The sequence below is a fragment of the Desmodus rotundus genome, chromosome 3, assembly GCF_022682495.2.
Source record: "Desmodus rotundus isolate HL8 chromosome 3, HLdesRot8A.1, whole genome shotgun sequence".
Taxonomy (NCBI): Eukaryota; Metazoa; Chordata; class Mammalia; order Chiroptera; family Phyllostomidae; genus Desmodus; species Desmodus rotundus.
Genome location: NC_071389.1, coordinates 193753965 through 193779492, shown reverse-complemented (window position 1 = coordinate 193779492; position 25528 = coordinate 193753965). Strand labels below are relative to the sequence as shown.

Below are 25528 nucleotides of genomic sequence, written 5' to 3'. Positions count from 1 at the left end.
CCCAGGCTCCACACTCCTCCCTGTCTTCATCACCCTCGCCTAGACCCCCGGCATACCCAGGCTTCCCCCTCCAGTCCGCCCGCTGATCTCCCGACCCCTGGGGCCGATGGTCGGTGAAGGACTTGTGTGGCTTCCCTCCTTATGTCCCGGTCAAGAACTGGACTTGACTGTTGACAACGGTAGCGCCCTGGAGACTCCTTTTAAGGTTGGGGATGAGGAGAGGAACCGTTCATGATGTTCATAGTAAATATCTGAAAAGTTCATCATTCATTCATGCTTTTCAGCAGGCGCCCCTTGGGTGGTCGCCTCCAGCCCAGGACAGATCTCACCAGAGCTCCCTTTGTGAGTCTCACAAAAGCTATGGACCTTTGCTCCACAAAAGCACCCTTGCACATGACTTCTTGCGTATTTCAGGGGGTTCGTAGCCCCCAAAGCCTATCCATAGAGTAAAGTTGGCCCCTGATTGAGCTCATTTGCAGATGGGAGGCTGAGATGCAAAGAGAGGAAGAGACTTGTCAGAGAACATGCAGATCGTGCCTCCCTGCTGGGCACTCGAGCACCTCCTGGAGCCACACCTGAAGTCCAGGTGCACGGCTTTGAGCTCTGGAACGCCCAGCATCTCTGTGCTCTGTTCCCTGGTCTATGCACGGGGCACAGGCCTGCACTGCGAGGCCATCGTGAGTGAGGTGATGTGTGCACGGGAACCCAGCCCAGGCCTGGGCACGGGGGACAATACCTGTTCCATCCCCTCCTAGCCCTCCTCTTCCTTCCCTTGCAGGATTTTGGAGGGCAGGAACATTGCTGCCATCTAAAGTGGTCACGGAAGTCTTCATGGAAGAGGAGAGCCTGGCCTGAGCCCCGATTTTGGGTGGTGACGGGAGGCAGGGGCCAGCGTTATTAATAGGCCCGGCTCGATGGGCCTAGGGAGACCGAATGTGATACAGGCACCCAGCACGGCGTTGGGGAGTGAGTACCTGACACCGGAAGGGGAGGGGGCCGAGGGCTGGGGGGAGCGGCACCTCCCAAAATAGCCAGAGCAGAAGCCTATATAGGTGGCTATCCCACCACCAGACGCACTTCCTCACAGGACCTCCCACCAGCCCAGCCTCTCACTGCAGGTTCCAGCCCCCCACCCCTGACCGAGGTGAGTGGCAGCTACTAAGGTTGGAGGAGGATGGAGGGGTACCGTGGTAGGAGGCCAGCCAGAAGGGACAGCCATCTCTCCCCTCCCTCCAGTGACATGGGGCTGGGGTGTGGGGTGCTGAACAGTAGGTAGCTGGGGAGCCCAGGCCCTGGAGCATGAGTTCCTGAGGTCCAGCCCTACCTCTGGGTGTGGCCTGCGGCACATTCTTCCACCTGCCTGGGCCTCAGGTTTCCCACCTGTGGAACCAGAGGGGTGGAGCCAGATCTGTGGACTCGTCAGTGGGCAGAGTGGGCAGGAGGAAGGGATATGGGAGGTAGACGGGCTGAAATGATGTCATCGGGCACTGGGGTGGGTGGACTTCAGCCCAGAGAGGGTGTCCAGTTGGTGGGAGGTTCCTGCAGCAGGACAGACGGAGGAAGCAGGACAGACAGAGGAAGGAGGACAGGGATGGGCCTCTGACACAGGGGCCAGAGTCTGGGGACTCAGCTGTGTGGGACAGGACGTCAGAGGACTGGAACCTGGGCACTAGGGAGAGCCCCTCGGAGGAGTCACTGAGCTCCCGTCAGCAGCCCTGGGAGTGGGCCCCTCTCGGCCATTGTCTCTCCATGAGTCCTTAGGCCACTCACTGACTCTGTGTGGCCTCAGTCTCCCTACCAGTGTAACTAGGGGTCTTTCAGCTGGGAAACAGGTTCTCCTGCTGAGGCCTCGGGAGTGAACTGAGCCAGGGGTTGATGAGGTGGCACAGAAGCCCAGCTCGTCCCAGTTAGCAGCCCGGCCGGGGCGAGGCCCCAGTGCAGCTGAGGGGTCTGCACAGTCCTCCCACCGAAGATCAGGTCCGGAGCTGCAGCCTGGGTGCCTTGGAAGCCAGATGGCGGGCTGTTGCCCGAAGGAGCTGACTCACAAGGAGGGGGCTGGCCAGAGCCAGCAGCGCGCTAAGGTTTCCGGGAAGGGCAGCCGTCCAGGGCCGAGCTGAGGGAGCTGGTGTTGACAGTGAGCGCGAAGGAACTTGAGCTACTAGGTCGCTAGGCAGTTCTCCCCCAACCCACCCTGCCCACCAAGGGCCACCAGTCTCAGCCCCTCCCAGCTGCCCACACACCTTCCAAGGGACCACCAACACCATCAAAACAACGGAGAGAGACAGAAGCCCAGAGAGGGTGACAGCCACAACCCAAGGTCACACAGCGACTTAGTACAGCCCCAGATCTGGAACCCAGCCCCCCCACTCGTGTCCAGTGCTCCACACACTCCAGACGCAGCTGGTTGCAGCCTGAATCCTTGGGAGACCGTGGGAAAGAATGCAACTGGTTTCTGGCTGCCTACAGATTAGGAAGTGTCACATTTCCAGAGATGACGTTCAGGCCATCAACCTGCTGAGGTCGTCTGGAAAGCGTGGTCTGAAGGTGCCACCCTCTCCCCAAACCTGGGCCTTTCCATCTCCAAGGCAGGAGAGGTGCACAGAGATTCCAAGTGGCCTCTCCCGTCCTATCCTCCTCCAAGCGTTTAACAGGGGCAGGGGGAGTTTGGGACCCCAGCTCTACTCCGTGGCCAGGAGACCAAGAAAGTAAGTAGTTTATGAGGTCTGAGAAGGGTTCTTTGAAAAGTCAGACTAGAAAAAAAAAAAAAATTAGGTTTCGGTACGTGCATCCCTGACCAGATGCGGGATGGGGCACCAGCATGGAGCCCAAGGAGTGCCCGCCTACCTGTGCCACCCCCACTCAGCATCCCGTGGGTCAGGTTTCCAGACCTCAGCGCTCAGATTTTGCAGCATAAAATTTGCATCCAGGACAGACAGCGCGGAGGCTGAGGTAGGAGCAGAGAGAGTGGCGGCAGGGCCAGGGGCCCCAGGAGGGTGAAGGTCTGGCCCCTGCCCGTCCCCATCCTCCCCGAAGCAGCGGGACATCCTCCGAAGTGCACCGACCTTACTGCCCTACTGCGTGCCCTTGGCTGCAGGCGAACCCTCCAGGCCTGGCTGGTGACTCGGGAGCCCCATAAAGCCCAGAGGCCGTCCCTTCCCCGGCGCCCTGGCCGCAGCCCCCGGGATGGCGAGGACCCCCGGCGGGGGTGGCTGTGGGACGCGGGGCAGACAGAGCTGCTCTGGCTGCGCGCCCAGCCCCGCGCCCCCTGGCTCTGCGCCAGGCCGGCCCGCGTGCGCCCGGCGCACAGCACTGCAGCGCCGGTCATATGAGCAGAAATGATGAGAAAGGCACTTTTTAATCTTTTCGCACTTGCTCTGCCCGCTCAAACAGTTGCAGGATGTCGATGACAGACTTGCTCAGCGCTGAGGACATCAAGAAGGCGGTGGGGGCCTTTGCCGGTGAGCAGCGCGCTCCTCTCCCCAGCCCTCTCCCCTCACCCACCGCCCTGGCCCCCGCACCCCCGCGCCCCTCTGCGCGTGCATCCGGTCGGCGCCAGCAGGGCAGGGAGTGGGGGTCCTCAGCATTTCCCAAAGTCTGGGAGGGACTTCGATCGGGTGGGGAGGCCCGGCACCCTGCCCCAGAAACCGAAAACTTGCGGACGGCACAGGCTGGGTGTCCGGCTGCGGGGACTGGGGTCCCGAACCAAGGGCGAAGACCCGGTGGAAGACAGGACCTTCGGGTCCTTGTGCCCGCTCTGGACTTCCCCTTTAAGGCACGTGGAAGGGGCTGCAGGCACTTACGCCCTCTCTCCGACCCATTCTGGACAGGTTCATCCCACCCGGTGGTGGGCAGGGCTGTCCCCACCACTGTCCGAACCCCCCACCCCGGGGCTCAGAGCCCCCTTCCAACGACCCGAGAGTAAGGTGACTTTCTGAAGCTGGCGCGCTGCTCTGCCCAACCCTGTGTGAGCATCCTCAGCGCTTGTAACTTCCAGCTTCCTTCGGCTGCCCACGGAGGGAAGCGGGCTGTCTCACCTTTCTGAGCTGCCCGGGACTTGAGAGCTTAGTGGCCTCCCGCCTCCCTCCCTCCCGTCACCCAGAGGGGGGAAACTGAGGCTGGGAGAGGGTCTGAAACCTGCCCAAGGTCACCTCGCAGGCACCAGGGGTCTCAGAAGTAGGTCTTGGTCCCCCACCCTCGTGTTAGCTCTGGGTGAAGGAAGGAGAACAGGACTCTTAACAGGACACCCCCCTCCCACAGGTTACTCCACCTAACACTGCGTGCTTCCCCCCACCCTGTCGTTCTTAAAGAGGAGCTCAGCTCGACCCAGAAAGCTGGGAAGGGGGACCCCATTTCCCCTCTGCTGGGTGCCTTATCCCCTGGGCATGAAGAAGCTGGGGGAAGCCACCCTCCCAGGGTGCTGACATAACCCACCCCCTCTCCCCGACCCACCTTGCTCCCTTCAAATAGAACCTTCACTGGGAATTCCGAAGGAGCCTTCTAACCACCCCCCACCCCTGCCCCACAACTCCCACCAGAATTGCTTTCCACAGCAGAGCCGGGACTTCTGGGTCCTCCCCTCCCCCTCCTATGTGTGACCTTGAGAGAACCCTGCCCTCTCTGTGTGGATTTCCTGGCAACTCGATCTGTGGCTAAGAAAAAGGGTGCCTCACCCCCCACCCTTTGCCCTGCCTCCCCACCCCACCCCCAAATGCACACACTGTGTGCACATCCCTCCAATTCCCCTGCCCACTCCCATGCAACCACCCCCAAAAGGCTTCCTGAAAACCAGGGACCCTCTCTGCCTTCAAAGGCTGCCCCCACCCTCAGCCAAGGGGCCGGTGAAGGGTGGGGTGGGGGGGGCAGGCTTGGGAGCCAGAGGGGTCCAGGTGCAGCTCACCTGTCCCACCTCTAGCTAGGTGACCTTGGGCAAAGCAGCCCCTCCCATGGAGGCAGCAAGGAGGAGTCAGTCAACAAGTTCTGGGACAACCTCCCCACCCCCTTCCCTCCTGTTCTTTGTGGGCATTTCTGCCCGCTTCTCTCCGCCCCCACAGCTGCGGAGTCTTTCGACCACAGAAAGTTCTTCCAGATGGTGGGCCTGAAGAAGAAGAGCGCCGAGGACGTGAAGAAGGTGTTCCACATCCTGGACAAGGACAAGAGCGGCTTCATCGAGGAGGATGAGCTGGGGTAAACTGAGGCCAGCAGGGCTGCTCAGCCTGAGGCTTGGGAGAGAGGATGGGGGTTGGGACTCCCTCAGCCCTTCCCTCTGCCCCCTTCACAGAAAACAGCCTGACCCCTGTTGCTTCCGGAAGACTAAAATCCTCACCAGAAAGTGCAACTAATTAGGTTAAATTATAGCTACTTAATATTGTTAATGGAATGATGCTACGTAATAATTTAATACAGTTCAAAAGGCCATTTTTCTCTGCCTAACACCATAGGCAAGACAGAGAGCGCCAGCCTGAGTATTTCACGGATTTTCATTTGCCTGCCAGGCACTTCCCACCACCCTAAGACCCCCGCCCTCCGCACCAGCGCGGCCAGGGCAGCTCCTGGTTGCGCCAGGGCCACGTCACCAGCCTTGGGGGCTCGGGAGTCCAGGGGGCAAAGCAAAGGAGGAGAAGGTCGTGACTAGGGAAATGCAAAACGGTGCCAGCAGAGGAAGCCCCCACCGCACCCCCTTGGCCACCTGGCCCAGGTCTGCCTACCCAGCTGGGCCTGTGTCACTCTCTGGCCAAGGCTGCTTTGGATTTTGTCAGAAAGCGAAGGGGGTGGGGGTGGAGAGGAGCCTTTCAAGTAAGGACGCCCCCATCCATCTGGCCTTACCCCAAACCATCCCACAAGGATGCCCTTTGTCTAGAACCTTCTCCTCCCGCCCACCTGTGCCCCACATGCACACACGCAGGCTGACTTCCTGTCCTCTAGGAGTGGAGGACTCTTCCCCTCACCCCAGGTGTCCCTGATGCCTGCCTCCAGCACCTCCCTGCTTCCATCCCTGCAGCCGGCCCCCTGTATGGTCTCTCTCCCAGCGTTTGCCCCCCCACTCATGTTTTCAGGTGGCCTCCCAGGTCATCTCTGAGCCCCGCCCCCTTTTCAGCATGGCCCCGGCACAGAGAAGATACTTCTGTGTTGGTTGTATTGGCTGAATAAAAAGCAATTGCAGGCGTCCTGCCTACAGACGAGGCGAGGTCAGCCCTCGGCTGAGGACAGCCTGTCCTTCCCTCACACCCACCCAGGAGGGGCTGGCCACAGCCCAGCCCGCTGTGTGCTGCTGTCCCTGCTGCCCACTCCCCTTCGCAGATGCCGGCCCACCATCCGCACAGTGTTCCTGCAAGGTGCCCTTGACCTGGCTCCCTCCCTGGCTTTTCCTCTCAGATCCATCCTGAAGGGCTTCTCTGCAGATGCCAGGGACCTGTCTGCTAAAGAAACCAAGACACTGCTGGCCGCGGGAGACAAGGATGGGGACGGCAAGATCGGGGTGGATGGTGAGTAGCCATGATGGGGGGCCTTGGCACATTGTAGATCTTGGGTTGTTTGGGTTCAAAGCTCGGAGCTGCATCCGTCGAGGGACAGGGAGAGGACAGACAGCCAGGCTCCCAAGACCACGTGAGAAAAGGCAGGCTGTCAGGTCCGAGAGCTCTGTCCTGTAAGCCGGGCCAACAAAAACTGGGGGAATTTTTCTACGTTTGAACAATCTTTTTCCCCTCCAGGAGGATTGGGGATTGTCCCTGAGCTTTGCCGACACTTTTACCTGGGTTCTGATCCCTGCTCTGCCCACAGGGGCTGTGTGACCTTGGCTGTTCTCTCTCCTTCTCTGGGCCTCGGTCTCCCATCTGAAACCCGAGCAGATGGGGCCAACTGATCCCCAAGGGCCCTGCTGGCCTCGACTCTCAGGTTCTCAGATTCCAGGGATGGAAATTCCTTATCTCCTATCCTCCCCAACATCTTGTCCGGGTGTCCTGTAACTTCAAGTCTCCAACCTGTTTTGGCTTCACCCTCGTAGAGCAGTCCAGCATTGTAGGAGAGCCAGGAAAAACAGCCTGCCAGGGACAGGCTGGGAATGAGGAAACGGAATATCTTGCTTTTCGCGCTTTGCCTTCGGAACGGCTGAGGGGCTGGTGGTCCAGCATCTCACACCCTTCTGCATCCAGACCTAACCCACATTCACGGAGCACATCTGGCATCGTTCTCTTTTGTAGCATCCTTGGGAGTTAGCCCCGTCCTGCAGGTGGGCAAACAGAGCTTGAGGTGCCTTCGCCTGTTCAGAGAGCCAGGACATCAGTGGTGGGGCAGGGATTCGAACCAGGTCTGAATAACTTCCCAACATGCTACGCGGCACCTGGCCCTATAAGAATCTTTTCTGCCAGTCTAAGTGAAAACGCAGGTGCTTGGCCTCTACGTCCAGGCTGTCTGGGATCAAATCCCAGCCCTGCCACTTTCTAGCTGTGTGACTTTGGGCAACTCAAGTAACGACTCTGGGCCTCAATTTTCTCATGTCTGAACTGGGGATAGTGATAGTTCTTCTCTCATAGGGTCGTCATGAGGATTAGATGTGCCAGTGTGTGAAGGGTTCAGAATAGTGCCAGGACCAGAGCCAGCGCTACGCTGTGTTTGTTAATGGTACCCGTCCTTTCACCCCCGTATCCTGCCCATACCTGACCCAAAGCAGGCCCTCGATAAACATCTGTGGCCTCGATAAACATCCCAGCCCCCCATGCTCCGCTTCCTCTCTGCCCTTCACCAGCTGTGACCTTGGCCACACTTAGGTTCCCTCGCCAGACAAACAGGGTGCACTGTTTTATCCTAAGAACTGCTCGGGCTCGTTGTGAAAATTCAATGGCGATGGACAGAAACTGCTTTGGGAAAGGTACAAGGATGCTTAACGTAGATGTAGTTTATTAAAGTTTTATGTCAGAAACAAGAATAGAGGACCTCTAGCAAGGTCAGACGCAGCGACTGCCTGGCCCTGATGACAGCTGCCCTTTCTGTGGCTGTAAAGGAGGGAGGGGGTCTTAAAGGGGCCGAAGTGGGGGGTGCCGGGGAGAAATCGGTGGCTGGTCCTGGTGACCCCAGTGAGTGGCCCATCCCCCCAACATCCCCATCCTCACAGAGCTGCCCCTGAGCCTGGATTCCCCCCATGACCCCACTCCCCGGCCTCCAGACCTGCCTTCCCGTTTTATTTGTGGCCAATATGCCACAGCTCAGAAGCCCCAGGCGGGGCCTCATGGCTGGCTGCTCACCAACCCAAATGATGAAGGAAAACCAGGCCAGACCCTGGCCTGCCTCCCTGCTTCCCTCCCTCCCTTCCTCGATCCCCACCCCCTTTCCCCCCAGATCTCAAAGAGCTCACTTTGCTTACTGGGGAGCAACCCTGGGCCACTCAGAGGGGAGGTAAAGGTGAACGAGGCCCAATTCCCAGAGGTGCCGTTTCCTGGCTTGGTGACCCCGAGCAGCAGCTCAGCGACCCTGAGCCTCAGTGTCTGCATCTGTGAACTGGGCACGCTAGAACATACCTCACCAGGCTCTTGCGAGGCGTCTGCGGCACGATGCCCGGGCATGCTGAGTGCAGTGCCCAGCGCACAGTAAGTGCTCGGCGAGCGGCACTGAGACGCTCCTGGTCTGTTCGCACCGTGCTGGCAGCTCCGTCGTGTGGACTCACTGGGCATATATAACACCAGGCAAAGGCCGAGAGGTGCGGATGCGCGTGGTGGAGAGGGAGAGGCCTCGGTGGGTCTGGGGGCTGTGGGCATGGAGGCCAGGCAAGGTGTTGGTACCAGCAAAGGCATGGAGGCTGGGGATTCTAGGGCATGTTTGCCAAGAGGCAAGACGATTGATTTGCCCAGGGTGGAGCTTGCCCAGAGAAGTGTTACCAGGGTGTGTGATGTGTGCCCAGCCCTGTGCTGGGGTCTACACAAATGTCACCTCATTTAACCTTGAGGTGATGGAGGACATGAGTGTAGATACCCAAGGTGACAATGGATTCAAACCCAGGTCCGTCTCAGCACCTTGCGGGCTCAGGCCCACCTGGCAAGGGTCTGGGGGTCAGGGCAGAGCACAGCAGGGTTGGGAGGGGCGAGAAAGGAAATGGGGCAAGGGAGAGCAGGTCACTCCAGGCAGCCAGGCAGCGGCCTGCTTCTGTGGTAGAACGATGGAGGTGCCTCCTCCTCCCCACTTCACCCCCCCCACCCCCGACACAGCACTTGTCCTGGAGGCAGATGGGGAGTAGGGTGACGACACAGCCAGGCGATGAGACCGATGAGACGGGAGGCAGGGCCCCTGCAGGGGGCCCGGGAGGCTCTGTTTCAGGGACTCCCTCTGCTGCCTGCTCCCTCCAAAGGCTGCAGGGTCTGCGCCCTTCCACCTGTTGGAGGATGCTTTCTACTCCTGGTGGGACCTGGGGCAAGTCACGGAACTTGGGGTCCCTCCCAGCCCTGGGGACTCTGTGGGCGTCCCAGTGAGTGAGCCTCTCGAAGAGGCCCGGTTCGGCTCTCAGGCTTGGCTGTGCCCCCTTGAGTCACAGTCACGGTGACATTTAACCTCGCGGAGCCCTTGCTGTGTGCCAGGCACAGTGCTGAGCATTTTACTTGCTGAATCTCCCCAGCTCTCCATGAGCTGTTACCACCCCCGTCTATAGATGAGGATGCTGAGGCTCAGGGAGGCTGAGTGTTTGCCCAAACTTCCATCCCTGGGAAGAGACAAGGTCAAGGTCTGAGTTCAGGTGTGTCTGGATCTTCAGCACGTGCCCGTGGTGCCTGCCTCATCCACTCATTCAGAGTGTAAAGAGCTTCCACCGTAAGATGCTGGGTTTATTGACTCATTGTTTGCTTCTGTCTCCCCCACTGGCATGCCAGCCCGCAAGGGCAGGACCTTTGTTTTGTTCGTTTCTGACCCAGCACCTAGGAAAGGGCCTGGTACCTAGTGTGGGCACAAGAGGAGTTTGTTGAATGAATGAATGAGCGAGTGAATGGACGTGTGTCCAGCTCTGGGCTGCAGTGACGAGGAAGCGCAGTTTGTTGCGAGAGGTCAGCCAGCTGAGGCTGGGGGGAGGGGCTTGTGCGTAGTGGGTGCAGGAGGTTCTAGATGCGGGCCGGCCTGCCTCGGTCTCCAGCGCCGTTTGCCCTCCCGAAGGTGAGCGATATTCACCACGGTCTTCAGAATCCCAGCTTGAAGGGAGGGAACAGAACGACAAAGTTCTAATAATAACGCTTTGCGTTCCTGTCTCTGAGCAAGTAGTTCCAGGAATCTCAGACTTTTATAGATGTGGTCGATTGATTCTCGAAGGCCACCCAAACCCGGGGCTGGTAAAGGGGGCGTTTGGGGCAGAAAAGAAGCTGGACAGAGGTGGAAGCTGCCCAAAAACCCAGCCGCAGTTGCAAATTCCGGGCACAAATAGCTGGCGATGACAGTAAGGGGCAGAGTCCTTCTCAAGTTCTTGTCCTGAGCTATGGGGGGTCGCAACTTAGAGTCACCGGGAGCATTTCCTATGACACAGCAGGTGGTGCCCCGTCCCCTGGGCTTCTGATTCTTTAGGTCTGGGGGCAGGGGGGGCGGGCGGGGGAGCCCACAAGCCACAGTTCTGCCAAGTCCCCCAGCAGCACTGATATGCCAGGGACCACGCTTGGAGAACCACGGCCTCAGGCAATCCTAGAAAGTAGGCGCCATTCATTCCTCTTCCCGTCTCACAAACGTGGAAGCAGAGGCACTGACAGTGCCGTGGCCCAGGCCCCTCAGTGGCAAAGCCAGTCCAGCCAGGACCCTCTGCCACCCTGCCTCTCCCAGGGGCATGTGTCCCCAGCCCGGCCTCTGCACACTCAGTGCCTGCCACACGGAAGGCCAGTCAGGTGGCCAGCAGCAGCGGTTACCATCCGTGGGGCACTTCCTGGGCCCTGGTGACGGCACATGGGCCCTCCCTCTTGTAGCTCGGTCAGTCCCCAAAGCTGCACGAGACAAGGGGACTGAGGCTCAGGGACCGGGATCGCACGGCTATCAGTCTGGGGGCTGAGCTCTCCAAACATTGCCACTCTGACTCCCAGTGTCCCGCTTCTCCCACCACGCCGGAGAGGACGTGTGCACTCCCTGTATACACACCTGCACACACCTGTACACATCTGGGCACAGCCGGCTGCCTCTTCCCTGAAACCCCATCCTGTCTCCTATGTTTCAGGCCTGTTTAACACAAGAGGCTGTGGTTTGCTCTTTGCTTCTGTTGCTAAAAAATGTAGTGGTAACGGTCGCCTAACCTCCGCAGTCCCCGCCGTTCCCGTGCCTCCAGGCATTTGTCTGTTCTGCTTCCCCCTGGCAAAACCTGCTCTCTTTCACCCTGGAGGAGCCTATTTCACAGGGGAGGTGGGAGTGAGGGAGGGAGCCCGGACGGAACACCTGCAGTCAGGCAGAAACTACAACCCGCCGGGGTGAACCTACCGCCTCAACGGGCTGTAGCTGGACCAGAGGGAGTGGTCTGGAAATGATTCCTTCCTCCTACTTTACGGGAATGCTTTGTCTTGTGAGCCACCTCGAAACACTTTGCAAATAGTGGAGCCCCAGTCCTCAAAGGAGACGAAATTGAGTCCAAGACAGGAGGGAAGTGGGGTGGGTGGACGAAGTCCTCCCCCACTTGCCTCCTGCTGCCACCTCCTGTAATTCCAGCCCTCCAGTCCCGCTGGGGTTGGATTTCTGAGCCAGGTGGGGTGTGCCTATCGGGCCCATCCGCAGCCCTGACGGGCACACGACATTTTATCCCATCTCAGTGCATCCTCAGGCAGCCCGACGAGGTCTGTGACCCGCACTGAGAGATGTGGAAACTGAGGCCCGGCAGACATGAAGTGCCAAAGTCACAGGCAGATCCCTGGTCGAAGGGAACCGGGTCTCCTGACTCTGCCCCTCCCACCTCCAGGCTGATAAGTTGGAGTTATAAATGGTTCCTGTGCTTAGCAAGACTCCGGCTGTAATTCCCTCATGGACCTCCCTAAGGCCGGCCCCAGGCTGCACTAGATAGGACCTGGCCAGGGAGGGAGAGGAAGCGCTGTATCTTACGTAACCGCGCTCCTGTGACCAGGAGCAGGAGTGTGCAACCCCTCCCCACCCTCCTGGGCCACAGCTTGAGTCAGAAGCCAGGATGTGCGACTCCAGCCTTGGAGACGGAGATGCGCCCTGGCCTGGGCCGTGCCTCAGTTAGAATCCCCTTGGCTAAGTGACTCCCAGCCTCAGTTTCCCTGTAAGTAAAATGGGGATAAGAGCGCAGGCGAGGGTGACATGGGATGGCACCCGGGGCAGTGACCCGTGCAGCCTGGGCCCCCCCGAACTGTTTACGACGGCTCCTTGCAGACCGTCCATCCAGTGTGACCCTGGATGGCCCTGCCTCCCCATCCTCCTGGGTTTGGAAAGCGATCTCTGTTTGCCATAGCAATTTGTAAGGAACCCGGCCGGGAGCTATTTAGAGGTGAGGTGATAAACCGGGAGGTCGGAGCCTTCCTCTGGTCCCCACGCAGGGAAGGAGCAAGCCTTCCAGGCGCTGACTCAATGCCTGTCTCAGATTCACCCGGGGCTGTCAGCGTGTGCTGGTCTCATCTGTCAATGACTTCTAAATCTGTCCAGTCCCCACAGCACCAGCACTGGGACAGACCTAGTTAGGCTAATTTCAGTTTCCTAAGGGAAAGGACAGAACTGAGTCCTCCCATCCTCTGGCCCAGTGTCTGCCGCTCCCCACCCCAACCCGGCCCCTGTCTCTTTGGGATTGGCTAGTGAAGAACCCAGCGAGCTGGCCCCAGGGGCTTTGGGGTGGGGGTGGGGGGCTTCCACAGCAAAGGCAGAGCCGGTTTGCATGGGAGGAGAGACTCTGGGCCCCTCCCCAGGCACACTCTCCCTCAGCGGTAAGACTGATCTCATTGTGCTGTGGCTGTGCCAGGCGTTGCCGCAGGAGGCACCTCTCAGCCATTCTCCCATGAAGCCGTCACCCTGTCCTGTGAAGAGATACTCCAGCACCCACTGTACAGATGCAGAGCTGGAGGGTCAGAGGCCGAGTCCATGGGTGGGCTTGCTGGAGCTGGGACCCTAACTCAGATGGGACAGATAGTGTCAGAAACTCCTGCCAGGTCAGCCGCTTGCTCTTGAGGCTTCCCGTGCCCTCTGTCACTTTACATCTCCCTTGTCTTAGTGTCCAGTCTTGGGGGGGCTGTTAAATGTGGTTATTTCAAAGCTCGGACCTGTGTCAGTTGTGCTGAGGAGCTCAGAGGGAGGTGGGGCCAGCTCGCTAGGCCACGCCCCATGTGCCGGATTCCTTCAGTTTTCCTGCGCTGGTCTTCCCAACCACTATGCGAGTAGACGTTATCACGCCCACTTTACAGACCTGACAGCTGAGGCTCGGAGAGGAAAGTAGCGACGGAAGGCCACCTAGCCAGGATATGATAGAACGAGATTCAGACCCAGCTCCAGAGTTGCTGGAAGGTTGAGTACAGGTGCCGGGCAGGGACAAGAAATGGTGGGGACAATAACAGGGCCGGGAAACAGAGATTACGGCCACTGGAGAATCCACACAGGCAGCAGCTGAGTGTTCTGTAGGCTTGTGGTTAAGGTAGCTGGAGCTGCAGAAGCATCTCGATAACAGTTGCTACCAAGTGCTGGGTGCTGGCCGCGGGCCAGGCCTGTGACCAGAGCTTTACCGCTGGTTCCTCTGAGCAGCCCAAGGAGCGCTATTCCCCAGATGGGAAAGCTGAGGCACGATGAGGTGAAGTCCAAGGTCACAGAAGCAAGAGGTGGGAACTGGGTGTCAACTCCTAGTTCCCTTGTTCTGAAGGCTGTGCGAGAGCAGGAAATGAGTCTTTTAGACCTGGAGGGGTGAGGGGTCCTGCCCAGGGACAGGCATCACGGCAGATACCCCATCCTCTGATGACCCGTTCCCCATCCCGGCATCCTCCCTCCAAATCAGCAGGTTGGGACTTTACAAGGTCTTTGCGTGTTTGCTCACTCTGTGGACGCTTTAGAGGAGACCTCTTTTGATGGGAGGGCTGTTCATTAATTGGCTGGTTCCTGAGAGCTTTGCCCTGAGGGAGGTGCACACTGAGCAGAAGAGGTGACCCCCGCCCTCCATTCGTCTGCAAAGTGCCCTTCTCTGGGCTCTGGGAGGATAAAATTAGAATCCTGGGTTCTCTGCAGAGAGCCGGGGCACTGGGCCATCGCAACATCCCAGCTGCGTCAGAGTGGATCCCAGGGTGGGCAGAGGGGCGTCTTCTCAGAGGCTTTTCAAAACACCCAGGGCTCCAAAATCTCTCCCATAGTCAGACTCCAAAACGCTGGACTTCCCACCCCCAGAGAGACCCTCGCTCAGAGTTCCTTGGTCCCCTTCACTCTGACGGCACCCAGCACCGTCCAGAGGAAGGTGGTAAAGGGCTCTTTACCAACCTGTCATTTCTAGGACAAGGACCAGAGAGGTCGGTGCAGGTGGGGAAACGGTGAGGACCTAATCCCCTGTTGGCAGTCTTCCAGGAGCCGGTGTTAGCAGACAGACCCTGCCTCCTTTGCCCCAGGACAGAGCAACTTAGCGCCTAAGGTCAGGGCCTGCTAGCTGGGCCAGTTTTCTAGACTAAATGGCAGGTTGGAGCTGGAGGGAGTTCATGCTTCCACCCCAAAGCGACACTGGCCCGTTGGGAATGGCCTCTCCACACTCATGTGGGGGGTTCGCATGGTAGCCCAGGCCAAGTCCTATATCTGCCTCTTACTTTCTGCATGGCCTGGATGCTTCCCCTCTTCGGACCTCTGTTTTCCCATCTGTAAAGTGGGGATCATCCCACTTCCCTCCCCGGGCTGCTGTGAGAATTATCTGAATTAAGTTGGTACTTGTTGACCCCTAAGGAGGACTCATGAGCCATCCATCCCTCCATCCATTCCTCCATCCCTCCACCCACCCACCCATCCATCCCTCCATCCCTCCACCCATCCACCCATCCATCCATCCATCCACCCATCCACCCATCCACCCATCCATCCACCCATCCCTCCATCTGGCATTTGTTCGTTAGCACCCACCGTGTGCCAGCTCCGTCCTGTTGCTCAGAAGGTGGAGAACAAGACAGGGCTCTCTACCCTCCTGGAATTTGCACTTTAGTAGGGGGAGACTGATAAAAATAAGTGCATAAATAAGACCATTCCAGAAAGTGCTAGGAACCAAGAAGGGAATGAAAAAGGGCTGACCCAGCAGAGTCCTGGGGGCGGCGATATCTGAGCTGGCCTGCGTGTCACTCTACACCTAAGTCAAAGTAGGTCGGGAACCTCCGGGTGGAGAAGGAAGCCTGCGAGCGCAGCTTGAATCATGCTCGCCATGCGATCTTGACCGAGCTCCTGCGCCCTTGGGCCTCAGTTTCCCCATCTGTAAATGCCATCCAAAGCATCTCTCCCGCGGGGTAGTGGTGAGAATTTAATAAGGTAACAGAGGCAAAGCACTTGCCCTGTAGGCATTGAATAAATAAGAATGTTCAAGTTCTATATAAATGGACAGTGTCAATCACAGTACCGATGATAAAAGACATCTCAAAAGAACCTCCTTCCGGTGCTGTAGGGTCGCAGGAGCTCACCACTGAGGAAGTGAACACTTTGACACCTGGGACATGCGGGGGGACGGGGGGGGGGGGGGCCGGGGGGGGGACGGGATGTTCAGAGTGTTTAGTGTTCCAGTTCTGTCCCCGCCACCCGCCACCCGCTGTTACCGCCCAGCTGGTGACCCTGGGGATTCTCAGGACCAGCTGGAGGACCGTGCTGCTCCCCGATCTTGAGTCAATACACAGGCCTCCACACCCTGCCTTTGCAGCCTGGGGACAGGAGGGGCTGGTGCGCAGCTCCCAGGCCAGATCCAGAAAGGTGAAGGACCCAGGTCCTCCCACCTGGCCGGGGTCAGGTGCCTGGTTAGTTCCCTGACGACAGCACGGATTGGTGTGGTTGGTTTTTGTTTGTTCACTTTTTATCTGGAAATAATTCTAGCTTTAAAGAAGAGTTGCAAAAACGAGAACTCGGCTCCGTGGACCCCTCCCCCCCGTGCCCCCAACGCTAACATCTAACGAACTGTGGAGCGTGGTGAAAAGTGAGAGATCCCCTGGGTGCTTCACCCACGGTCCAGGCAGGCAGGGCAGACCTGGGGGCGGGGCAGAAATGGTGGGCGGGGCAGACATTTCTTCGGGCCTCTTTGAAGCCCCTTCCCATCAGTCTTTCCTCTCTCTCCCCAGGAACTGGCCCTGCCCTCCCTTCCCTGCTCCCATGGTGGGGGCTGATGCCCTTTCCCAGCTCTCAGGGCTAGGCTGGGCCTGGAACCCTAACCCTTCCTCCCCGCCCATGCTGCCCCCCCAATCACATACTGCATTTCCCAGAGGCCGCAGGGACTCACCTGGGGCGCCCCTCTCTGGCAGGCTGGGGACATGGCATCTCAGAGACCCCCTGTGGCAGAAGGTAGCAAACGCCTTGTTCTCTCTTGTCTCCTGGAGAGAAAAACTACAGAGAAGACACTGCTGGGCCCCTTTGTGTCAAATGAAGGCCTCGGAAGAGATGGATGCTGGGCAGCACCCCTGTGACCAGCACAGCGAGGATCCCACACTTGGGAGGATGTGGAAAACGTGGGCAGAGGGGCTCTCGGAGGGAACCAAGGACTCTGAGCACCCCCATGCCTGTCTTCCCATTCCGGATGATGGCGATGAGGCTCACAGAGGCTGGGTCACACCGCCCACAGTGGCAGAGCCAGACTGGGAGCCCAGGTCGGCTACGGGGCCTCTCCCACACCCCCCGCCCCTTGTTTTTGCCCTCAGAGCCCCCACCTGCAATCCAGCCCCTCCATCTGCTTTTTCCTGTGGGAACCCTGCACCTGTGCACAGGACTCTGTCAAAAGCCACCTTCCCCCTGAAGGTGTGGCGAAGCAACAGTAGACCCCCCTTCTCCCTGTGACGGCAACATCTCCGTGCCTGCCTTACGCTTTCACAAACACATGTGGCCCCTCAGTGTCAGGCGCTGAGCCTGGGCGTGGGATGGGGCAGTGAGCAAGGCGAGTGGGGTCTGGAGCTGTATGTTCCAATGGGGGAAGCAGACAGCAAGGGAATATGCGAGAAATTCTCCGAAGTACTTTGAGGGGGAAGTGCTGAGCCCATGATGAGAAAAGGTGCTTGCTAAGAGCATTGCTGCTTCCACAGCAGGGTCAGAGAAGGCCCCTGGGGCAGTGACAGGCGGTCTCGAGGCGAGAAGCAGCTAGCCATGGGAAAGTCTGGAGAGTGTGCCTGGCTGAGCGAGCAGCAGGTGCAAAGATCCCGAAGCGAGAATGCCCTCTGCGCCCTGAGACGCAGAGGAAAGGCCCGCAGCCCCCAGCACTTCCTGCCATGTGTTGTTCTCCTTCAGACGAGACCGGCAGCTCTGCAGAGTCACTTCCCTCTCCGGGCCTCAGTTTTTCCTTCTGTAAAATGGGAGTGATACCCCCTTGTTTCCTGAGTGCTCAGGACGGTAAGTGGGCACCTGTGTGCACTCGCTCCTCGGAGCTGCGAGGAGATGTCCCGTGCTCAGAGCCCTCCAGGGTCTTGCTGTGTCCCCCTGAGGAAGAAGAGCACACAGTAGTTCTCAAATCTGGCTGCTTCCCAGAATCGCCTCTTAACAAATAAAATGACTCCTCCTTTTCCTAAGTCAGAAATTCCAAGGCAAGGGCCTGCAAGGGCCTGTCTTCTTGGATTCTGCTGGCAATCCCGATGACCCCGATGGGCAGCTAGGGAACAGCTCAACAGGTGGCCAAGGAAGGACTCGGGTGAAGTCACACAGACCTGGGTCTGCTTCTCGTGAGCTTGTAAAGACTGCTGGCCCCTGAGCTTGAGTTTCCTCGTCGGCAGCATGGGAATGATGATAAAATGCATGTTGAAGGGTCAGTGTCAGGGTCAGACAAGGTATTGTACATACAGTGCTCATCGCAGTTACTTGCGTGTGATAAACTTTCAGAAAATCCTCATGGCTGTTACTCCTGCAGTTAGCATTAACTCGTGGGCTGCGTGACATCATGAAGCAACAGGTACGGGAGGCTCACCATCTCCCATCTTCCTCCCTTCCTTCCTTTATTCATTCCTGCACTCACTCGGCCCATCACACCAGGACTTCCGCAGCAGATGTGAGAACCAAGCGAAAGCTCTGCGCGGGGGCCCGGCAGTCGGCCACGCCAGTCTTTCCTGTGGGACCCACCTCTGACTCACGTCTCTGTCATTTTCTTTTGCAGAATTCTCCACTCTGGTGGCCGAAAGCTAAGCAGCCCTGACTGCCCCGGGTCTCCCACCTCTCCACCCCGAACCCCGATCTCAGCTCCTCTTTCTGCCCTCCTGCGTTTCTGTTCGGTTTGTTTATGTTATTTTTTACTCCCCCCTGCCCCTCTTTGGCCCTCGAATGACACCGTTCTTCTGGAAAATGCTAGAGAAACAATAAATGCTGTACCAATTGGACTCTGCTGCTCGGAAAGACCCAGGACAAGGGGTTGGCGGGGAGGGGGCACGGGGCCTACCCTGGTTTCCAGACACGCCAGTGCAGGGCTGGGGCAGGATTTAGACAGAGACATGGGATGGAAGGGGAATCACCTGAGCCCCTCCTCTGCAGTTATTACTGAGCACCACCCTCCACAGGGGTTGCCCGTTAGTCCTTGAAGCCACTGCCTACCGTTGGTGGGGAACCTCCCAGTTTACAGATCCTCAGAGAGGAAGTGATGCGTCTAAGGCTGCACAGCTAGGACCTGTGGATGGATGGATGGATAGATGGACGGACGGACACCCATTAAAACTCTTTTGGTACAAATGACAGAAACCCAACTCTAGGTGACTTAAGCAGAAAAGGAAGGAAAAAACAAAGACTTGATTGGTTATGTACCCAAATAGTCCAGTGTAGGTCTTCAGGAACAGCTGGATCAAGGGACTCGAAGATGCCACCAGTATTCAGTCCTTCCTCCCCTCCTCTGGGCACTGCTTTCCTTTGTGCAGGATTCACCATGGTGGCAAGATTCCCCCAGCAGCTCTGGGTGTGCATTCAGCAAAACCAGTGAAAAAATAAGAGTTCTCTTTCCCATTCATTGCACCAGAAGGCCCCGAATTTAGTCCCGTTAATGCCGCAGCTAATGTTAATTGAGCACCTGCTCCGTGCTGAGCCCTTCCCATGATTCCCTCTGCACAGCCACCCTGTGAAGTGGGGACCGCCATTGTCTGCATCTCACAGGCGAGAAAACCTAGGCACAGAGAAGTTAAACCTTTGCCCAAGACTGCTCTGCGAGTAAGGGGCGGAGCCAGGACCCCACTGCACAGTCCCCTCAGAGCCTGTGTCCCTCCCCAAGCAGGTCACAGATTGGGGCCCCGATTGGCCCATTCTGGGGGTGCCACCTGTGGTGACAGGCAGTGTCAGTCACTCCAGGAGCTCACGGCCTGAGTGTTGGGGAGAACGTCCCTCCGGAAATCAGAGGCAGGGATGGAAGCTTGGTGGCAAATACGGCAGCAACCCTGCAGGGTGGCCTCTGCTTGTCCCCACGCAGCCTGGTGTGGGAGCGGCAGTGGCGTTCTCCCTCCCACAGTCAGTCAGTCAGTTCCCAGACCCCACACAGAGTGGTGCCCTGGAGCCTTCCCCAGGCCCAAGGTGTTGCCCTGGCCAGGCTGCCAGGAAAGGCGCTCATGGAGGGCAAGGCCCACAGCCCACCTGCCCGTCAGGGGTCAGGGGTCAGGCTACCTCCCTGGATAGCAGCCGCAGCCCAGGCCTGGGAGGGGCCTGGGCACCGGAACAGGGGACTGGAACGGCCCCTGCTGGGGCTCAGCCAGCAGAGGCTGCAGGCCGGTCTGCAGGAGATGCTGTATCTGAGCAGGCGGGCGGGAGTGCTGTGCTCATGACAACAGGCAGGACCGGGATTGATGGAGGTTTCACGTGGGGTCTGACAGCGGGACTGTGGACACTGAGGACGGGGTGGCGCTGGGCAGCCAGAGCATCTCCCCTGGAAACCAGTTCAGGGCCTGCAAGCAGGACAGGCAGGTCAGGACAGCAGTGACAGCTGCTGCTGCCTGCTGGCCTGGGCGGCCCTGAGGGCCCCACAGCCACGTGACTGCCCACAGGACGGTTCAGACTCCGGGCGGCGCCAGCGAGCAGCCCCGTGTGTTTGAGAGCAGGGCCTCTGGGGACACAGGACACTGGATCCAGAGCCCCCCGATCTGGAAACAATTTACCTGGAGCCTGGGCAGGACAAGGGCAGGACAAGGTGGGGGCACCTTTGGGGGTGGGAAGGGAACCTCGGTGTGGTCAAAGGGTGCGTGATGGCAAGTGACACTGACACCCACAGTCACTGCCACGCCCTCCCCTCCTGCCTCCCAGGTGGTTCTCCACTCGCCCTGTCCCCTCCCCTTGTCCCCTCTCCACCACCTCCGCTTCCAGGCCCCAGGCCCCTCACAGCCTGTATGGAGACGTTGGGCATCTCTTCCTCTGAGGCGTTACCCCCGGCCGCTGTTCACGACTCAGGTTTGGCATCTCTATGGACTGGGACTGGGTGGAGGTGCCCTGGCTTCAGCCAGGCTCCGAGAGATGCTGGTGTGGTGCTGCCCCGGCCCACCCCTCCCCGGGGCCAGTGTGTGGCCTCCTAGCCAGTCCCTGGCCTCCCTTTCCCTCCCAGATCCAGGGCTCTCTCCAAACACATCTGTTACTCTCCTGCTTAAAGCTGTCCAGGGACTGCCCTATTAAAGAATAAAATAATTCTATTTTATTTATTTTTTAATAATATATTTATAATAATTTATTCTACGAGTCATTTTATAGCATAAAAACCCAGGCACAGCCTTCCTCGCCCACAGGGCCGGCCCAGCCTCCGCCTCCCACCCAGCTTCCAACACGGCCCCCTCCACTCTGTGCCCTCAGCCTGGACCTTCCTGCGCTCCCCGCCTCCTACCCCCTTTCCCTGGCTCCATCCCGTCTGTCTTCAGTGAAGCCACCTAGAATGGACGTCCCCTGTTGAGCCCTTGAACTTGCCCTCCCCTGGAAAGTACTCATTGCAGGTGACATGGGAGGAAAGAATGTGACAACCTGATTCCCAGCCCTGTCTCCCAGAGACCCTGAGACGCTCCAGAGCATCTCTGGGGCGGGGGTGCCCTGCTGGATCCCAGAGCCAGGCGCACAAAAGGGTGACATGACCCCCATGTGGCCGCAGAGGCCCAAGGTGGCCCAGGACTCAGTCAAGGCCACAAAAGGAGTACACAGCAGGTCAGGGACTGGACCCCCAACCTCCTGCTCCCCACTCCACAGAGACCCAGCACGGAGGGAGGGGCACGGGGGAGCCTCCGGGCCCAGCACGCCCTCTGCAGGCCCAGTGTCTCAGTCCCCAGCGCCCACCGGCCTCCAGTCCCCCGTCCCCCAGCACCTTGGCCCCACACTGCACACCCCCGTCTGGGTTTGCTCAGCAGCTGAGCAGTCTCCTCTTTGTTGTCATGCTCAGAGGGGCACCATTAGTCATCTCAGTCCCCTTCTGTCTGGGAGAGGCTGGGAGCAGCTGGGTGGTGGGGCGGGGGCTGGGGCCCGGAGGAGTGGGCAAATCAAGTCCTGAGTGGCTTTTGATAAGAGTGGGATGAGGCTGCAGGGGGCAGAGGGCTGAGTGATTGATTGAATGTCCAGTCCAGGAGCCAGGAGAGGATGCAGAGGAGCGGAGGAGGAGGGAGGCAGTGCGGTCGGGGGAGGGCCAGAGGTGGGAAGAGTGGACGAGGAAAGTCCGGGTGGGGACCTTCTCCTCTTGCAGCGTGGGCTTGCAGGACAGAGCTGCCTCCCCGTCCACCGCCTCTTCCTCCTCAGAGCGCCACCACCTGCCCGTCTGCCAGGTGCTTAGTTGTGCCACTTCTTAATCCACACCCTGCCCTCCAAGGAAGAGAACGGTCTCTATTTTTACAGGTGGGAAAAACTAAGGTTCAGAGAGGTTAGGTACCTTGCCCAAACTGCACAGCTGGTCAAAATGAAAACAGAAAATGAACGCACTTACTCACCCATGCAACAAATAATTTTGACTGCTTACACACACCCAACACAAGCTCAGCGCTTTGGAAGCACTGCCTCATGGGGCCGTCACAGCAACTGTGAGAATTCTCCCCAAAGAGATCAGGCTTCGCTCTCTGCCTCCCACTGACTGTGACAGTCGCCCCACCCCAGGGCCCCTGGTGGACAGGGGCCCTGATGAGGACAGAGACAGGATTCAGACTTCAAGGAACCTGGGCCTGAGCCAGATCCCCATGTGCTCCCTCTGCCTCCCCCCCACCCTTCAGGGTGCCTTGGAAGCGTCCCTGGGCCTTCCTGCACCTACCACTCATTCATTAACCCTGCACCACTTTGGGCTTCCTCGCTATTTCTCAGAAGGTCCAGACAGACCCCCTAACAGCCTGCAAAGCCCTTAAGGTCTGAGCCTTCCTATCTCACCATTCCCCTCTCACCTCTCTGCTTGTGTGCTACTCGCTCCCACCCTCTCCGCCCCAGACCCAACGTCATCCCCAGCACTTTCTGCTCTAATGGATCACATGCTCCCGCCCTCCGCATGCCCTGTCCTCTCTCTCCCTCTGGGCCCCCACTGGGGTATTCCCTCCACCCAGACCGCTGTTCCTGCCCCACCCAGCTAATCCCCGGCAAGGCTCAAGCCTCAGCTAAACAAGGCTGACTTGGAGAAGCTCTCTGCACTCCCACTGATACCCCAATTTAGTTGCTCATTTTCACTTCTAACTGCTTATTGAGCATCTACTATGTGCCAGGCCCAGTGAGGGTCCCACAGTAAATGAGCAAGAGGAGACCCTCTCTCACGGAGCTCCCATGCTGACGGCTCTCGCTTGCGCTTTGCACTTCCTTCAACTCCCGCTCTGCCTCCTACGTCTTGCTTCTCCAGTAATCCATCTTCCTAAACGGAAGAAAATAACTTTAAATCATGTATCTGGTGAGGGTTCAGCATCAGGGACATGTAAAGAATTCTTCCCACTCAACAACAAAGAGACAACTGACTGGTGGGAGTCGGGTTTTCCAGAGAAACAGAAGCGATCGGACGTATATGCCAGTGTATAAGGAAGCCATACAAATGCAGGTCTTTGCTACGTAGAGAGAGTTATTATAAGGAATCCGCTGACATGACTGTGGCGGCTGACAGGTCCCCGCCCAATCTGTGTGGTGGATCAGCGAGCAGGAGGCCAGGGTAGCGGACGGTGGGGCTCCAGCTCAAGGCCAGAGGCATGAAAAACAGCAATGTCTCGGTCTGAAAGTGGTCAGGCTGAAGAGTTCTCTCACTTGGGGAGGTCAGCCTTTTTGCTCTATTTAGTCCTTCAACTGATTGGATGAGGCCCACCCACACTGGGGAGGGCGGTCTGCTTGACTCAGTCTAGTGATTTAAACCTTATGCTCGTCCAAAACACCCTCCCAGAAACACCCAGTATAATGTTTGGCCGAATATCTGGGCACTTCATGGCCCAATCAAGTTGACATAAAATTAACTGTCACACAACCCAATTTAAAAATGGACAATGGACTTGAACGGACAGTTCTCCAAAGAAGATGTACAGATGTCCGACAAGCACAGGAAAAGATGCTCCTTATGGAAATGAAAAATCAAAACCGCAGGGAGACACCACTTCACACCTGCTATAACCCCAAAAATGAAAAGAAGAATTATCGGCAGGGATGGGGAGATAGGGTCCCCTCACGCCCAGGTGGTGAGAACCTAAGATGGTGCAGTCCCTGTGGAAAGCAGCCTGGTGGCTCCACAGAATTTGCCCCTGACCTAGAAGCCCGCTCCTGGGCTTGCGTCTGGGAGCGGTGAGAGCACACGTCCACACGGAGACCTGTCACGAGTGTCTGCAGCGGCCTTACTCACAACAGCCAAAAGGCGAGACGGCCCCAGTGTCCGTCGGCGGATGAGGGGATAATCCAAACACAGTGCGTCCCTATAGACGGAATGTTATTCCGACTGCAGAAGGAGTGACATTCTGACCCCGGCTACGACACGGAGGAACCTGGAAAACACGATGCCGCATGAAAGACGCCAGACACAGAAGGTGGCATATTGTGTGATTAATTTCCCAAATTAAAGGCAGGGCGAGCAGCCTGAAGAGGAGCTGGGTGTGTTCCGTGAGATTCTGCAGGCACCAGACCACAGTCAGCCAGGGGCTTGCGAGGCCGCAGCTCAGCCCTGAACCTCGGGAGCTCTGTCTGCCCTCCGGCTGCTGCGCACTAAGACCGGCTGCCCTGCACAGGGGCAAGCCTCCTGGAGGGAGAGGCCCCGGAATGGAGAGGAGGGGACTTGCTGAAAGACCCCGTGCACCAGCAGGAGCGCTCCCCTAGACAGCGAGGCCCTTCCAGCTCTGAGATGCCGTCATCTGAGCCGACTTGCAGCCCCTCAGAAATCCGGCTAGCGTCCTGCTGGCTGCCTGCTCCCTTGTTGAACCAACCGCCCGCCAGTTATTTGTTGAGCACAGATGTCACATGGGAGGGTCCAAAGAGGGTGCCATGTCCTGAAAAGTCAGAGGAGTGTCCGGTCTTCCTTTCATTCTCTCCCCCCCCCCCTCCCGCCTGACCCAGTGTTCAGAACACCACTTGGGAAGGCTCTGATGTGCTGATGTCACCAGGCTCATTTAACGTCCCCACTGCAGGTTTCCGCTGTCCTTCTCATGTGTTCACCACTCCTGCCCCGGCACTGACACCTACTGGCAGCATTGCCACCAGCTGCCGCTCAGCTGGCACCACTTTCCCTTGGGACCAGGCACTGGTGACCCGGATAGAGGTTCCTGCCATGTGGCAGGGGACGAGGTTGAGAAAAGTTACGGGGCATCTATAGATGAACTATGAAGAACTATCATCCTTCAAGCGAGACATTGCAGATGTTCTATAAGGACGTGGCAAAGACCTATGACGTGAGTTTCAACTTGTTACAGGTTATATTGTATTATACCCTGTATATATTATATACTATGTATATGTTATAATGTATGTGTTATATACATAATATACATTGTATACTATGTTATAATATTAAGTTTGCCTCCTCACCATTATAGTGGCCTATGTAGCACTAATTCTCCCCCTTTCTTTCTATCATGGTCCCACTTAGAGGCAGGACGACAACGTGCCCTGCAAGGACCAAGCACCTGACCGGGGGCACAGCGCTGGTCTGTGAGAGGTGAACACGCTTCCCTGGGCGGGGCTGCAGGAAGCCGGTAGAGAAGCAGACCCCCCGTTGTCCTTCCCCCTCACCCTGTCTAGGATGCAGCCTGGGAGCCCAAAGACGGATGCCTGTTTGCAGCCATGGGGATTAAAGAGGCAGCTGGTGACAGCGCCATGAGAAAGCTAGAGGACACCAGTCCCTGATGGAGCCTGGAAGCTGCCATCTCTGAGAGAGCTCGTGACAGGAGGAAAAGAGCCCCTGTTTGGCTTAAGTCACTGTGGTTAGTTCATGTAACAAACGTCATTCTAACCGAAGCGACAGTGGTTAAAGAATCGTACAGTGTGGTGTAGTGGGTTGGGTAGGCTTGCCTTCTGGGAACCCCAGAACGTGTTCTTATTTGGC

The 25528-nt window shown here is 58.0% G+C and overlaps 1 protein-coding gene across 3 annotated transcripts; it reads left to right on the top strand.

The window, feature by feature from the left end:
* Window positions 1–994: 994 nt before the first annotated feature.
* PVALB (parvalbumin) lies at window positions 995–18437 on the top strand. Of its 3 annotated transcripts, none has more exons than XM_045187239.3 (5): window positions 995–1144; window positions 3391–3458; window positions 5052–5184; window positions 6373–6482; window positions 18218–18437. In XM_045187239.3, exons 2-5 carry the CDS (start codon window positions 3398–3400, stop codon window positions 18244–18246), a joined length of 333 nt encoding a protein of 110 aa, XP_045043174.1. In that variant the 5' UTR covers window positions 995–1144; window positions 3391–3397; the 3' UTR covers window positions 18247–18437. The 3 variants fall into 3 exon arrangements, with proteins under 3 accessions (XP_045043174.1, XP_024435326.1, XP_024435327.1); XM_024579558.4 differs by lacking the exon at window positions 995–1144 and adding an exon at window positions 2521–2705; XM_024579559.4 differs by lacking the exon at window positions 995–1144 and adding an exon at window positions 2869–2949.
* Window positions 18438–25528: the final 7091 nt, after the last annotated feature.

Bases quoted from the DNA above. Each gene is read 5' to 3' on its own strand.
- PVALB (XM_045187239.3), top strand. From the start codon at position 3,398: ATGTCGATGACAGACTTGCTCAGCGCTGAGGACATCAAGAAGGCGGTG. The intron at 5,185-6,372 runs GTAAACTGAGGC...TTTTCCTCTCAG, and splicing joins ATCGAGGAGGATGAGCTGGG to ATCCATCCTGAAGGGCTTCT. The intron at 6,483-18,217 runs GTGAGTAGCCAT...TTTCTTTTGCAG, and splicing joins CGGCAAGATCGGGGTGGATG to AATTCTCCACTCTGGTGGCC.